The sequence below is a fragment of the Erpetoichthys calabaricus genome, chromosome 5 (genome assembly GCF_900747795.2).
Source record: "Erpetoichthys calabaricus chromosome 5, fErpCal1.3, whole genome shotgun sequence".
Classification (NCBI taxonomy): Eukaryota; Metazoa; Chordata; class Cladistia; order Polypteriformes; family Polypteridae; genus Erpetoichthys; species Erpetoichthys calabaricus.
Genome location: NC_041398.2, coordinates 172,357,420 through 172,371,524, shown reverse-complemented (window position 1 = coordinate 172,371,524; position 14,105 = coordinate 172,357,420). Strand labels below are relative to the sequence as shown.

The following is a 14,105-nucleotide window of genomic DNA, read 5'->3' as shown; positions in this document are numbered from 1 at the left end:
ATAGCTTTTTCCATAATGGTTTTATATCCATATTAGTGGTGTGCTAACCTTCTATAATTTGCTGGTATTTGTTTTATATATTGTTTACAGAAATACCCAGACAAAGAAATTGTTCCAGATGGGAAGATTATTTACTGGAATAGTCGCAAAGGATTTATTGTCCCCAGTTCTTTAATCAATTTTGCAGGAATAGTACGCTGTCAAACAATTATAGATGGCAAAATATTCCAGTCACCACTTTTCATGTTAACAGTTGTAGGTAAGTACTATTTTATTATTGATAAAGTTCCGCTTTTGTTTAAAATGTATTTATTTTCGTCACTGCACTGCTGTTCATGTCTATAAAACTTATTAAGGATACAGTGAGCGTCAAGTACTTTGACTGATGAATCGCTAAAGCCAGGTTAACTTTTCTTGAACCTCACAGAGGATCACAGCACAAGAGAAAATACAGCCAAGAATTAATTATTACTTGTTTTGAAGTATGAAAGTCTAACATTGTTTAGTCAATTTATACAGGTAGGGTAAGCAGATTTTCTCAGAACTATTTCAGGAGAAGATGTTTTTTCATATTTTATAACACTGACATTAAAATGCACATGTGCATCTCCTTATAACACTGTGCACTTTTTTTTACTTTTTCACTTATAGAAATTTATTTTTTTATGTTAAAAATCTTTTTATTTTATTTTAAGCCAAGATATACTACTGCTCATAACTTAAAAGTAATCCTGATTTCTGTTGACACCCTTCCCTTTTCCCATCATAAATCTGTTTTGGTATCCATTTGTAAAAAATTAGGATGAACTCAGTTCAACTAAGGACATTTAGATAAAGAATAGTTACTACAAGTTAATGGGCTAATCAACATATTAATAATGAATATAATTAAATGAGCCTGAAACTCAATAAACAAAACAAAGTCAGTCAGTCATTTTCCAACCCGCTATATCCTAACACAGGGTCACCTGGAGTCAATCCCAGCCAGCACAGGGCAGGAACAAATCCCAAGCAGGGCACCAGCTCACCGTAGGGCACACATGGGACAATTTAGGATCGCCAATGCACCTAAACTGCATGTCTTTGGACTATGGGAGGAAACCGGAGCACCCAGAGGAAACCTACGCAGACACGGGGAGAACATGCAAACTCCATGCACGGAGGACCTGGGAAGTGAACCCAGGTCTCCTTACTGAGAGGCAGCAGCGCTACCACTGCACCACTCAACAAAACGAAGTAATTTCCAAAATTAAAAAGAAAAAAATATACAACACCATGACCTTTGACATTATCCTTGGCTATAGGTTAGTCTCATACATCATTAAATACAATTATTAAGAATGATTAAAGCTAAGCAGTGTGACTTAATGTTAGTTCAACAATTGTTGATTGATTTTAATAGTCTCAGATTTATGACTAGCTTGCTAGTTCTACATTCATTGCAGATTCTGGCTTTATCCATCCATTTAATCATCATAACCTCCTACATTTACATTTACTTATTTGGCTGGTGCCTTTAACCAAGGCAGCTTACAACATTTATTAGAAAATTGGTTACATTTCTTTTGGTTTTCCAATTGGAGCACAGGCAGCTCAAGTGAATTGCTCATGGTCATACAGTGTCAGTAGTGGTATTTGAACCCTCAAGTTCAAAGCCTTACCAACTACACCACACTGCCTGCCAATGTATATCAAAACATGTATATCAAAACTAGTTAGCAATATTTATGACATCTTAGCTGTAATTGACATAGGTGTGAGAGTTTTCAAAAACAGGACTGGTAAGTAGTGCGCTGAAAGAATGTCTGTGATCTAATTTAAAATACAGGACAAAGATTTTTTGAATAATATACTGTATAACGAGACAAATACATTTGAGCAGAAAATTTAAATTTATTTTGCCAGCCACCAGCATTGTCCTTTACTGGCATTGTTATACTGAGAGTTCCCCCAGATACTTTTCCAACTAAAACACTGATTCGATGAGAAGTGAATAGGGAAGCTGTGAATAGACATGTGAACAGATAATCCTGCAGTAAATGTGATTACACCATTAAATATACACAAGAAACATATTCATAGTTTTTGCTTAGAATTCAAGCTTTGAACATCATCATAATCTATGAAGTTTTAAGAAATCTGATGGTGGAAATATGTGCAAAATTAGATTATGATTAGGATAAATAGGAGAAAGAACAAGAAAAGAGGAAAAAGAGAGACAGGGAAGCAGATAATGGCCATGTATGTTTGTTTAGTGAGCTTATCATCAGTGGATTAAAGGAATGTTTGGACTTTTTTTTACTGCCTGACACAAATCCAGCAAGGAGTTTGTTGATATCACAAGGTTCAGAAGTTTAAATATAGCCTTTGTCGGGTTAGGAAGGAGGGGGGTAATGGAGGGAGGGGTTTGGAGATGGTATGAGGGGCCCTGTTTGGGTTTATTTCTCATATTAATTACTTCTCAGTATGGCATGTTGATTTCTGTTTGATTTTACTAATAAAAAATTATCACAAAAAATATATATCCTGGCTCATTGAGTGACTAAATATTCTGTTTTCTCTTGAAAATATTTTTATCAAAATACTATATTAAGCAGCTCATCAGATTATTGTTTACTGAAGTATTTAGAATCAAGGAAATAAAAAATAAATGATTTTTAATTAATGTCAGAAGCATTAGTTTGCAATAGTTGAAGACTGTTTAGTATATGGTCTGAAACGAAGGACACCTTTAAAGTGAATTTATGTTTTCTGTTAACAAAAGAAGTACAAGTATTGTTATTTCTGGAAGTAAATTTTAATCTCATTTTGGTAACGGCATTCACATTGAGGATGATATTTAAGCATAAAAAAATATTGCTTGTGAGGAGTGCAGATCAAGACTAATGTAGGAAAGGAAGGAAATAGTCAGGAAACAGTCTGCATGATGTGTAGTGTTAAAAAGGAGGCCAAGATATTTCTTTAATAATGGCGGGTTTGGGGGCGGCAGGTTAGAATTGCTCTTTTTGTTACTTTAGTTAAAACAATTAGTTTAGGCCATGTTATAAATATTAATTTAGCTCTTATACTCTTCATTAGAGAGAGTCCTCAAGGTTTTGAAAATCAGAAATATTTTTTTATACAATTACAATGTAATGAAAATAATTAAATATTAACAATTGTATTTTTATTTGTTTTTTTTTAATTTTTGTTCCTATGATGTGTGCTTCTGTTTTATGTTAAAGTGATTGAATTAATTATGTACTGTTTACTTTATGCTTGCATTCTCTTCTGGAAATGTTTCTGGACATACAGTATATGAAGATATTCCATCAATAACAGACGATCAACACACAGCCTTACTACCTAACATTTACAATGAGTATTCTCTTTCAATATTCAAGAACTTCTGATGCATTTTTGTCCATTTAACTCTATGGAAAATAAATTACATGCTTGAAAATTAGCCTAAACACACACCTGATTACTGTTCTAACCATTTATTTAATTGGTGTCCCAGGAGGGATTTGGTTTTTATAAGTGCCCAAGGCTCTGGCTCTCAAACACCCCAACTTAGATAGAATGTATAGATTGCCAGTCTTCCCATTTTCAGAAAAAAAATCTAATACTAATAAACACTAACCACACTAAAATATTAAATGAGTGCCCTGTATCAGAGATTGAAGACTGTGTAATATATGGGCATATTACAAAGATTAGAAGATATCATCAGTTAAATTATTTTTCTTTTTCTCTGATAGTCGAACCTCGGATTCAGGAGGAACAGTGTGGTTTTCGTCCTGGTAACGGAACAGTGGACCAGCTCTACACCCTTAGCAGAGTCCTGGAGGGTGCATGGGAGTTCGCCCAACCAGCCTACATGTGTTTTGTGGACTTGGAAAAGGCGTTCAACCGTGTCCCTCAGGGAATCCTGTGGGGGGTGCTCCGGGAGTATGGGGTACCGGACCCCCTGATAAGGGCTGTTCGGTCCCTGCACAACTGGTGTCAGAGCTTGGTTCGCATTGCCGGCAGTAAGTCGAACCCATTTCCAGTGAGAGTTGGACTCCGCCAGGGCAGCCCTTTGTCACCGATTCTGTTCATAACTTTTATGGACAGAATTTCTGGGCACAGCCAGGGTGTTGAGGGGGTCTGGTTTGGTGGACTCAGGATTGGGTCACTGCTTTTTGCAGATGATGTTGTCCTGTTTGCTTCATCAGGCTGTGATCTTCAGCTCTCTCTGGATCGGTTCGCAGCTGAGTGTGAAGCGGCTGGGATGGGAATCAGCACCTCCAAATCCGAGACCATGGTCCTCAGCCGGAAAAGGGTGGAGTGCCCTCTCAGGGTTGGGAGCGAGATCCTGCCCCCAAGTGGAGGAGTTCAAGTATCTCGGGGTCTTGTTCATGAGTGAGGGAAGAATGGAGCGTGAGATCGACAGGCGGATCGGTGCGGCGTCCACAGTAATGCGGGCTCTGCATCGGTCTGTCGTGGTGAAAAGGGAGCTGAGCCGCAAGGCAAAGCTCTCAATTTACCAGTCGATCTATGTTCCTACCTTCACCTATGGTCATGAGCTATGGGTAGTGACCGAAAGAACGAGATCACGAATACAAGCGGCTGAAATGAGTTTCCTCCGCAGGGTGTCTGGGCTCTCCCTTAAAGATAGGGTGGGAAGCTCAGTCATCCGGGAGGAGCTCAGAGTAGAGCCGCTGCTCCTCCGTATCGAGAGGTGGCTTGGGCATCTGATCAGGATGCCTCCAGGACGCCTCTCTGGTGAGGTGTTCCAGGCACGTCCAACCGGGCGGAGGCCCTGGGGAAGACCCAGGACACGCTGGAGGGACTATGTCTCCCGGCAGGCCTGGGAACACCTTGGGATTCTCCTGGAAGAGCTAGAAGAAGTGGCTGGGGAGGGGGAAGTCTGGGCATCTCTGCTCAAGCTGCTGCCCCCGCGACCTGACCTAGGATAAGCGGAAGAGGATGGATGGATGGAAATTATTTTTCTTACGTCTTGATTTAGCCCTATTAGTTGATTTAAACAGTACTTCCCATCACCGACTATACCTGTAGTGTGATTACTGCATCTGCAAAAAATAATGTTACCCTTATTAATCAAAGTCACTGATCTTCCATACTCAAACTTGAATCTAACATCACTTGCTAGAATAAGTGCAGTACTGGGTAGTTCCATCATTCAATTTTTATCGGATAGAGGAAAAACAGAACAGAGACAATTTGATAATCAAGTTAATAATCAGTCTGGAGAAGTGGTAAAGGAGTGGGAACACGTTTTAACTTAAAACTGAATTGACAATTGTGTTCCAGTTAACTTACAGCTAAATGTTTTATTAACTGCTGAATAATCTTCATTTGAAAAGCAACATTTTAATTTATAATGTAATTTTCTTTTTAAAAGATATAATTTTTACATTTTATATATAACTATATGTAGCAAAAATAACTATCTGACCATCATCTAATTCATCCAATGCAGTTTAGGTCTGTATAGGACAGAATGTATCCCAGTTGCATCAGACACAAGGTTGGAGTAGGTAGCCAGGGTGTCAAGTCCATTGCAGACTTGCTCATACAAGACCAGTTAAGATCTTCAATTCAACTAACTTGCATATGTTTTATATAACTGTCATAGTTAATGAAAAGAGAGTACATATCTAACACTGATTGTGACCAGGCCAAGATTTGAATACAGTAGTGTACAACCTGTATAGCTATGGAATCCACCCATACCTAAGGAAAAAAGCAACTCCTTACATATGATTTATTACAGTTTTTATTATTTTAATAAACTGATTAGGGAAGTAAACTGAAGTTGAAAATCTTCAGTATTATGTAAAACATTTTATTAATCTTGTGTAGGACTTTTTTTGAGAAAGAATACTAGAATATAAAATTAAGAGCTTTTGTATTTAAAGTATTTTTATAGTAATGAGGAAAATGCGGAATTTAATAAATATTAAATGAATTTTAAATACTCATTTGAAAAAATATACTGTAAGCTCTTAAAAAAAATCCTAATTTAAAAACAGCTTCTGAATAACATTTAAAAGAAAAAGTCATGAAAATTTAGTTGCTACAAATTCACTTACAAATCTTTCCGTTTTTTCACAGGGCAGGTAATATACTTGTTATTCAGTCATTTCTGTGGATATCTCACAGACTTAGAGAGCGTCATTTATTTGTAAAATATAACACATTAATTATTGCTGTTAGTGTTACTGTTACTAAATTATGCAGATTATTATTATTGTTATTATTATTATTATTAACAGCACAGAATTGCAGAATACTCTGTCCATTTTCTTAGGTAGTTTGGTTTTCTTTTATGGGCCTTCTGAAATACATGTTAGTTTGATTGGTGACACAAATTTATCCTGTATCACTGAGTAGTGATGTATCTGTGAGTGTGCCCTACAGTGGACTACCCTCCCATCCCAGTGGGGTCTGCCTCATACCAAATGCAGACAAGATAGACTCCAGGTCCTGTGGCTATGTGGGATTAAATAATATTTAGAATAAAAATTAACAACACAGATGTCAAATATATGAGTGACAAATTAACAACAGATCTTTTTGGTTTTTATTACTTTAGGCTACAAAATCAAAGAGCTCTGGATGACCCCACCACAGCAAACACAGTTGATAGTTGGTGAGAAACTGGTAATAAACTGTACTGTTAAAACGGAGTTAAATGTGAGAATAGATTTTAAATGGACATTTCTAGCTCCAAAGGTAAGAATGTTGTTCTTTATTTGTTTTTCTTCTTGCCTGAGCAGTGCATTAATTAATATCATTCTTTACAGTCAAGGGCATAATTTATTTCTTCTAGTAATAGGGTATCCTTATTGGATTTTATCTTCTAGTAATAGGGTATCCTTATTGGATTTTATCTTCTAGTAATAGGGTATCCTTATTGGATTTTATGAAGTCTATGGTGAAGACTGAATGATTTTGATTAAGGTAGTATTAAGGGCATTTAAAAAAAAGATACAAAAGTGATTATGGAATGTATGAATACATAAAAGAAAGTGTATTGATTAAAAAAAGAAAGTATTGAATGGCTTTATGACATTGTATAAGAAGGCAGGAAAAATAATCTAAACGCTTTATTTTGACAAGAATGATAACAGTGTGCAACACAAGCACTGAAGTAAAAAAAAAAAAACAAACATACATGGCAGTTGCATCTAATTAATGTAATATGGTTTTCTTCCTTTTTAAAAGGTGGTGTAGCATTTATTATTATTATTTCATATTTACAAAAGTTTGATAAGTAACCTAAACATTTGCCTTGTAGTACTATTTAGGTAACATAAAGATGTCAAATGCATGCCTGCAGCTCTGAAGTATTAACACCTCTTACCCTGTTGTACTTCTGTGTCTGCTGAAAATTCTTTCTGTACTGGCAGCATAAGTTGTTGTCTCCTAGTCCAGCAAAATGCATCTTAATACAATAAACCTTAAGCCAATCATTATCTCAAAAGCATTACATATGAAATGAAAATCATGGAGCCCTACTATAAGTATATTAAATATACTTTCCGAAATATTTTTAAATATCTTATCACAAAATGATATCTTAAAACACATATGTACTTCAGACATGCTTAATTCCATGCCAGGTCATGGTCAGCCTTAGCCTGTCCTAGCAACAAAGAGTCCGTGACATACAGGGCCCCCGTCACAAGGCACAATAACACATGCACAATCACATTCACTCAAAATAAGGTATATTTATTGTTACCAGACCACCTATCTGACATGTATTTAGGAGTGCATTTATATAAACGGTACATTTATGTATTTTAAAAATGTGTTTTGGTATACTACTGAAATGTCAATAATTTACACGTTTGAATTTGTAACATTATACTCCAAGATATCATTGTATATTTTATATTGTATATTTTCAGATATTCATGGAATGTTGGTTCAATGATTAAGGTTGCTGTTTCACGTATCTAAATGTTAGGTTTCAAATCCTCCTTAAGTTTTCTGTGTGAAGGTTATATTATCTCCCAGTGTCTGGATAGGTTTTCCTCAGGGTACTCTGATTTCCCCGTACATCCTAAACATGTTAAGTTAATTCATGTTTAGAAGTTGACCTTCTGTGTGTGTCTCTGTATGAGTGGTCACCCATTTCAGAGTTGACAGGCTCATGCCAACCCGAATAGGAATAACTGGGTTTGAGAATATAATTGAATGTTATGTTATGTTATCTTGATTTTTCTGTGAATTTGATTTGAAGAAAACAACCATATTTGAAACATAAATACCTGTATAAAACTTCTGAATATCTGGCAGTTATGGATTCTTGTCAGTTCTATAACCTGTGTCATTGTTACTTTGTTTAGGAAAAATACCCAATACAACTCAGCCATCCCACTATACAGTTCAACAAGAAAAAATTATGGGATAGTTTAGAGCTTTTAAGTACTTTAATAATAGAGAATGTGACCATGAATGATACAGGAATGTACATTTGTACAGCATTTAGTGGAAGAATGGAAAAAACAAGCAACACCACATTAATAGTCTATGGTAAGAAACATTTTCTCAGTTGCTTTGTGACATATGATGTTTAAAGACGATTAACATTGTTCTAGACGTTTTATTTATACATTGCACTTATTTTTACATTAGAAATATTTCTGATTATTTTCAGGTTATGTTCCTTTTCAGAATTTCATTCTTATTTGTTTTATAGCGAAACCTTTCATTTCAATTGAACATGACTCAAGCACTTTGATTGAGGCAAAATCAGGAGATCGACTTGTTAGAATTCCAGTAAAATTTTTTGCCTATCCTCCTCCTTTAGTTGAATGGTAAGATTTAAGTTTTTTTTAATCTCAAATTGCTTTTAAGAAGCTTTAAGTTGCACAATGAAGATACAATATACTGTATATTTGAAAAAACATTTTTTCATCAGGAAGAAAAATGGAAATCCAATCCATCAAGATGATCAAAGCTACAAGATCAAAAACAGCAGCTATGACTTAAATATTTCATATGTGACTGAAAAAGATGCTGGAAATTACACTGTTATTTTGAAGAGCCCACTAACTAAAGAGGAATATAGTTATACATTTCAGCTAGTTGTGAATGGTAAGAATTCTCCTTAATGCACATACATAATAGTGTGTATTAAAGCTACAAAGTGTGAAACACTTTTGTTAAACTGATCACAAAGTAGCCACACCATTTCTTTGTTAACGTGACAACTAATATAATTCAAAATTAAGTGGTTTTAGCACTAGAAAGATAGAGGTACAGAGTCTGTGATTATTTTCTTATTTTTTATTTTTGCCTGATGATCCAGCGTTATGAGTTTAAAACCTGTTTCCAGTGATTGTCTGCATTCTATGGTTAATTAACAACGTTAAATGGTATGAATGTAGGCATGTGAGTGAGTGTGGCCTGCAGTGAACTGGTACCTAACCTGATGCTGCAAGTATATGTTCTAGCTTTCTGTGATCCTGTAGTTGATAATGTTATATTATTAATGTATTTTGCAAGATGTGTTTCTGACAGTATACTATATGCCTTTATTTTTGATAACTTCAGTTTCTCCTCATATTCGTGAGAAAGATGTTGCTAATGAAAAGGATCTTTATGAACTTGGTAGCAGTCCTGTTCTTAAATGTACAGCTGATGGAATCCCTTCACCAGTGTTGATTCAGTGGCAGTGGATATCAGAAGAGAAGTGCATCTTCAATTATCCGTGAGTTGAAAGAATAAACTAAATCCTTGGAAATGTAATTGCTGTTAAATTGGCTAATATGGTTGTAGTTGTGGTGTAAAAATACAAATGATATACTGACTTTTTGGACATTGATAGAAAAATCAATAAGATTGTAGAATTTTACAATACTAATTACTGTGCTTGGTTTCATTTGTTTTGATTGAATTACTTAGTTAAGTGTTATCATATCCATGAACTTGCATTCTGACACAAATATATACACTCATAGACAACACCATGAAAGTGTCCAAACTGTGTCCATGGAGACCTGAAATATTTGTGAAATGTGTGTGTATTCATTGATAACTTAGTCTGTAGTACTAGGTTGTTGTACCGTGTTAACCATTATGGATGTAGTGAGAAGTCAAGCAAAATTACACCTTTTATTGGCTAACTAAAAAGCTTACAATATGCAAACTTTTGAGTCATCTCAGGCCCCTTCGTCTAGCCTGAAGAAGGGGCATTTAGTTGCCTAGAAAACTTGCATATTGGTAAGTTAGTGAAAGTTTTGGGGCCATTAAAATGCCTTATAAATAAAGTAAATAAAGTGAAAGTAAAATTTTTTTTTTTCATCTACAATAAAGTATTTATGAAAGCTAAGAATTTATTTATTTGCAAAGTTAACTCTTGTTAGTCATTGTTTAATTTCTTAAAGTAATGCCTGCTATTTCTTATTACTCACATTTAATCTGTAAAATCCAACTGCAAAGATGAAAAAATATATTTTAATAATATATAAACATGTATTATATACTGTATTTTTAGTGCTTTATATATTATTAGATGTTGTGTATATATTACAGAGTTGTCTCTAAATAACAAAAAACGTACTGCAATAGCTATAAAAATGTATACATCATCTGGTACTTCATCTTTGAAATGTGCAAATGTTCTTCTCAGGGCTTTTTTATGGTGATGGCAGAACTGAATAGAAATAGTCCTCATTTTAAAATAAATGGATCAGTTTGATTAATAATTCTATAACATCCCTTTGATGTGATGGAGAGACTATTGCAACTGTTTAGAAATAAAATTTTAATCTCTTACAGTAATTATTATGAACAGTTATCATTGCAATATTTCTTTTTTCTTTGGGTGGATATCAGCATCACAGAGGAATCTCCTTATTTTCAGAAAGAAATTAATAAGCTGGTATTCCAGGCAGTTTTCTTATATCATAATTTTGCTAGACCTTCACCCCAGGCTCCACCCATTCTAATTTTTTTCCTTTCAGTTTTAGAGTTATGATCCTTTAAGTTGTTGATTGGTTCCTAATTTTCCAGTTAAAGGGGCCTCCCTTTCTTACTCATTCTGAGGTTCTACTGCTAGAAAATAAAAGCACTGCAGGCTCAGTTCTTTGCTAAGGCATTGCCTTGTGTACCTTTTAAATGTTAAAGCTTCTTTGAAGTTTTCCATTTTGTATTTCTGCCATTGATTTCTTATTTTCTTTAGCAGTTGTAGAGCTTCAGGATTGGAACTTAGGTTTTTAATTGTTGTTTGTGTTGTTAATGTTCTGCTTTGCTCTAGTTTTTCATGTTTTGGCCTTTGCTTTTCTGTCCTACTTATGATTCATTAGTTTTTTGAGCATAGCTTATTTAATTAGAATTTTTTACCCTTCCCTCGCTTTAGTGTTTTCAGTTTTTCCTTTAGTTACCATTTATCATTTTGTGTAGGTTTATTGCAATATTTTTCTTTCATAATTTTGAATTTCTGTTTTTCTTTTTTAGTTTTCATGTATTATTTTCCTTTTTTGTTTTTTTATTAGCAAAAGTTCAATTTAGTGTTATTTAAGGTCTGACTAATCAGAGCATGCACTGTAAAATTTCCAGAGTTTGCATATCCTAGTGTGTGGTCCTGAGTAAAACCTTTACAGCAAGCAAAAACTGTTCACATATTTTGAATCTTCCATAGTGATTGAGTCAACTAAAATTATTATATTTCCAGATGTCACTGATTATTGTAAAAAAAAGAAGCAGATCACTTTAACAGTTTATTTTTAAGAAAAGTTACCTATAATTATTAGTCGTTTTACTTTTTTATATTTGTTAATCATGAGAGTAACAACTCACTCTGGATGGAATGTCAGTCTGTGTACCATTGTGCTGCATAGACCTTTGTGTGCTTTAGGCTGTGAAATATTAAAATCTACCTTTGCTGCCTATCTTCCCATCCATAAGTGTCTGAAAGAGTTTTTGTTTTTGTATGCAGGCTTTTTGTTTGTAATCATCATTGTTGATTAACTGCAACATTCAACAGTAAAACAGCAAAAAAAAAAAAACAAAATTAAGTATGTAGTATGAACAGTATAATTATTATTTTGATGCTGTATTACATATGGAGTTTCCATTTAGTTGTTTCTAAGAATCACTGTTTCTTCTCCAATATAAGGACACTCTACTGTACAGTAAATAACAAATATTTAAGAAGTCTGCCATTTTCTTAGTTGCAAAACTGTTTTTTTTTTCTTTTTAGTTTCATTGCCATCATGTGGCAGTTTTTAGGCAAGTGAGTACATAGTATATTTCATATGAAATCAGAATGTTAAAAAGCATTGCTGCTGCTGGTAGGCCTTGTATGATTGTCTGAAAGGCACCAAAACTAAGTGTTTTATTTTCAAAATGTACATTCAGCTTCTCCACCATTCATTTCAACCTGGCAAGGACTCACACATAAGCTATAAGAATATGTTCTACTTTGAACTAAGCAGACCAATGCATGAGTATGCTACAAGACTAAGCCAATAGACAGTTAAGAAAACCAATGTTTAGTCACCTAAACATTTTTAAAAACAATCTTGCAATCAATGAAATTCATTGTAATAAACTTTCCTAATGTTAGTTAATGGGAACCATATTCTATGTAAGCAAAGAACTCATGTTAACAACTCAAAGCTCTCCCATGGACAAATTACTTTGACTCACGAGTGCAACCTGTGTTATTTCTGAGACAAGACCCTTTCTGTGTTAGTGCAGGACAATGATGAAGTCTAGTTGGACCAGGACAGTTAGTTTGAAAAAGGACTTCTCTCAGCTGATTATTATTAGTATTGGAGTTGAAAATCTATATCAGTAACCCAGTAAGCTTACCTCTTCATTGTCCTAAGGGTGTTTTATTCTTAATTATAATCTGAAGTGGGTGCTGATTGTCAGCATAACTGACAATCCTCTTCTAGAGGAACTGGCAGATCTGGGGTAAGTCACCCTCTGCCTGTAACACAATATACATACTAACTAGTGAACTAAAATTTTATCATTTTATGATTTTTGCTGTATGGTAGTATAAATCATTTAATTTATTTTCTGAACCCCCTTTTTACAGCATATTTTATGGATACCACTTAGTTCAACACAAGAACCAATCACAGAGGGGATGCCAGTCAGTCATAAAAAGTATGCATTTCCTTGCAAAAATAATGAATAAATTTAGCCAATTCAATGTTTCTTTTTAAATTAGGATGAATATCACTGAGGTTACTTCACAAAAATACAGTAGTAGGGCATTAAGTAGAGAATTTTTCAATATTATATTTATGTACTTAAAGAGTCTTATAAATGGTACATATATTTTGAATGAATTACTGTATATAATAATTGGCAAAGTGACATTGTGTTTAATACTGGTGTGTTTCAGCTTCAGGAAACTGTGTTCATATTACTGCTCTGTAACTGCCTGAGTGGGCGGCACGGTGGCGCAGTGGTAGCGCTGCTGCCTCGCAGTTAGGAGACCCGGGTTCGCTTCCCGGGTCCTCCCTGCGTGGAGTTTGCATGTTCTCCCCGTGTCTGCGTGGGTTTCCTCCGTGCGCTCCGGTTTCCTCCCACAGTCCAAAGACATGCAGGTTAGGTGGATTGGCGATTCTAAATTGGCCCTAGTGTGTGCTTGGTGTGTGGGTGTGTTTGTGTGTGTCCTGCGGTGGGTTGGCACCCTGCCCGGGATTGGTTCTTGCCTTGTGCCCTGTGTTGGCTGGGATTGGCTCCAGCAGACCCCCGTGACCCTGTGTTCGGATTCAGCGGGTTGGAAAATGGATGGATGGAACTGCCTGGGTAGAAATGGCATAGTCTGCTTATCAGGTCAGGTCTGGCTGGGGAGCATGCATTGGTACACCATGTCGCCACACCTATCACACAGCGAAACAGCTCGGGATCCTGGCAGACATGCGGTCTAGTCCCACCCTCCAGAAATTACCTTCTATCTGCCACAGACAGGTGTTACATGGACATCCGCTTGGCCTGGCCCAGCCACTTGGGTCCTCAGCAATGTGGATCTTGCGAACCAGATCACCCTCGGGGAATTGCACCACATTGCTATAGTGCCTTAAGTGGCGCTCCTTCACAATGCAGATAATGTGCCTTGTTCGGGACTCCATTAGCAACCGCTC

General features: G+C 35.5%; 1 protein-coding gene across 1 annotated transcript in view; it reads left to right on the top strand.

The window, feature by feature from the left end:
• kdr (kinase insert domain receptor (a type III receptor tyrosine kinase)) overlaps positions 1-14,105 on the top strand; it is a 70,316-nt gene that overhangs the window by 27,161 nt on the left and 29,050 nt on the right. Inside the window, exons 5-10 of the mRNA XM_028802232.2 lie at positions 91-259; positions 6,581-6,720; positions 8,343-8,529; positions 8,696-8,813; positions 8,918-9,093; positions 9,553-9,709. Coding sequence (XP_028658065.2) covers positions 91-259; positions 6,581-6,720; positions 8,343-8,529; positions 8,696-8,813; positions 8,918-9,093; positions 9,553-9,709 — 947 coding nt within the window. The remainder of the gene's footprint in view (positions 1-90; positions 260-6,580; positions 6,721-8,342; positions 8,530-8,695; positions 8,814-8,917; positions 9,094-9,552; positions 9,710-14,105) is intronic.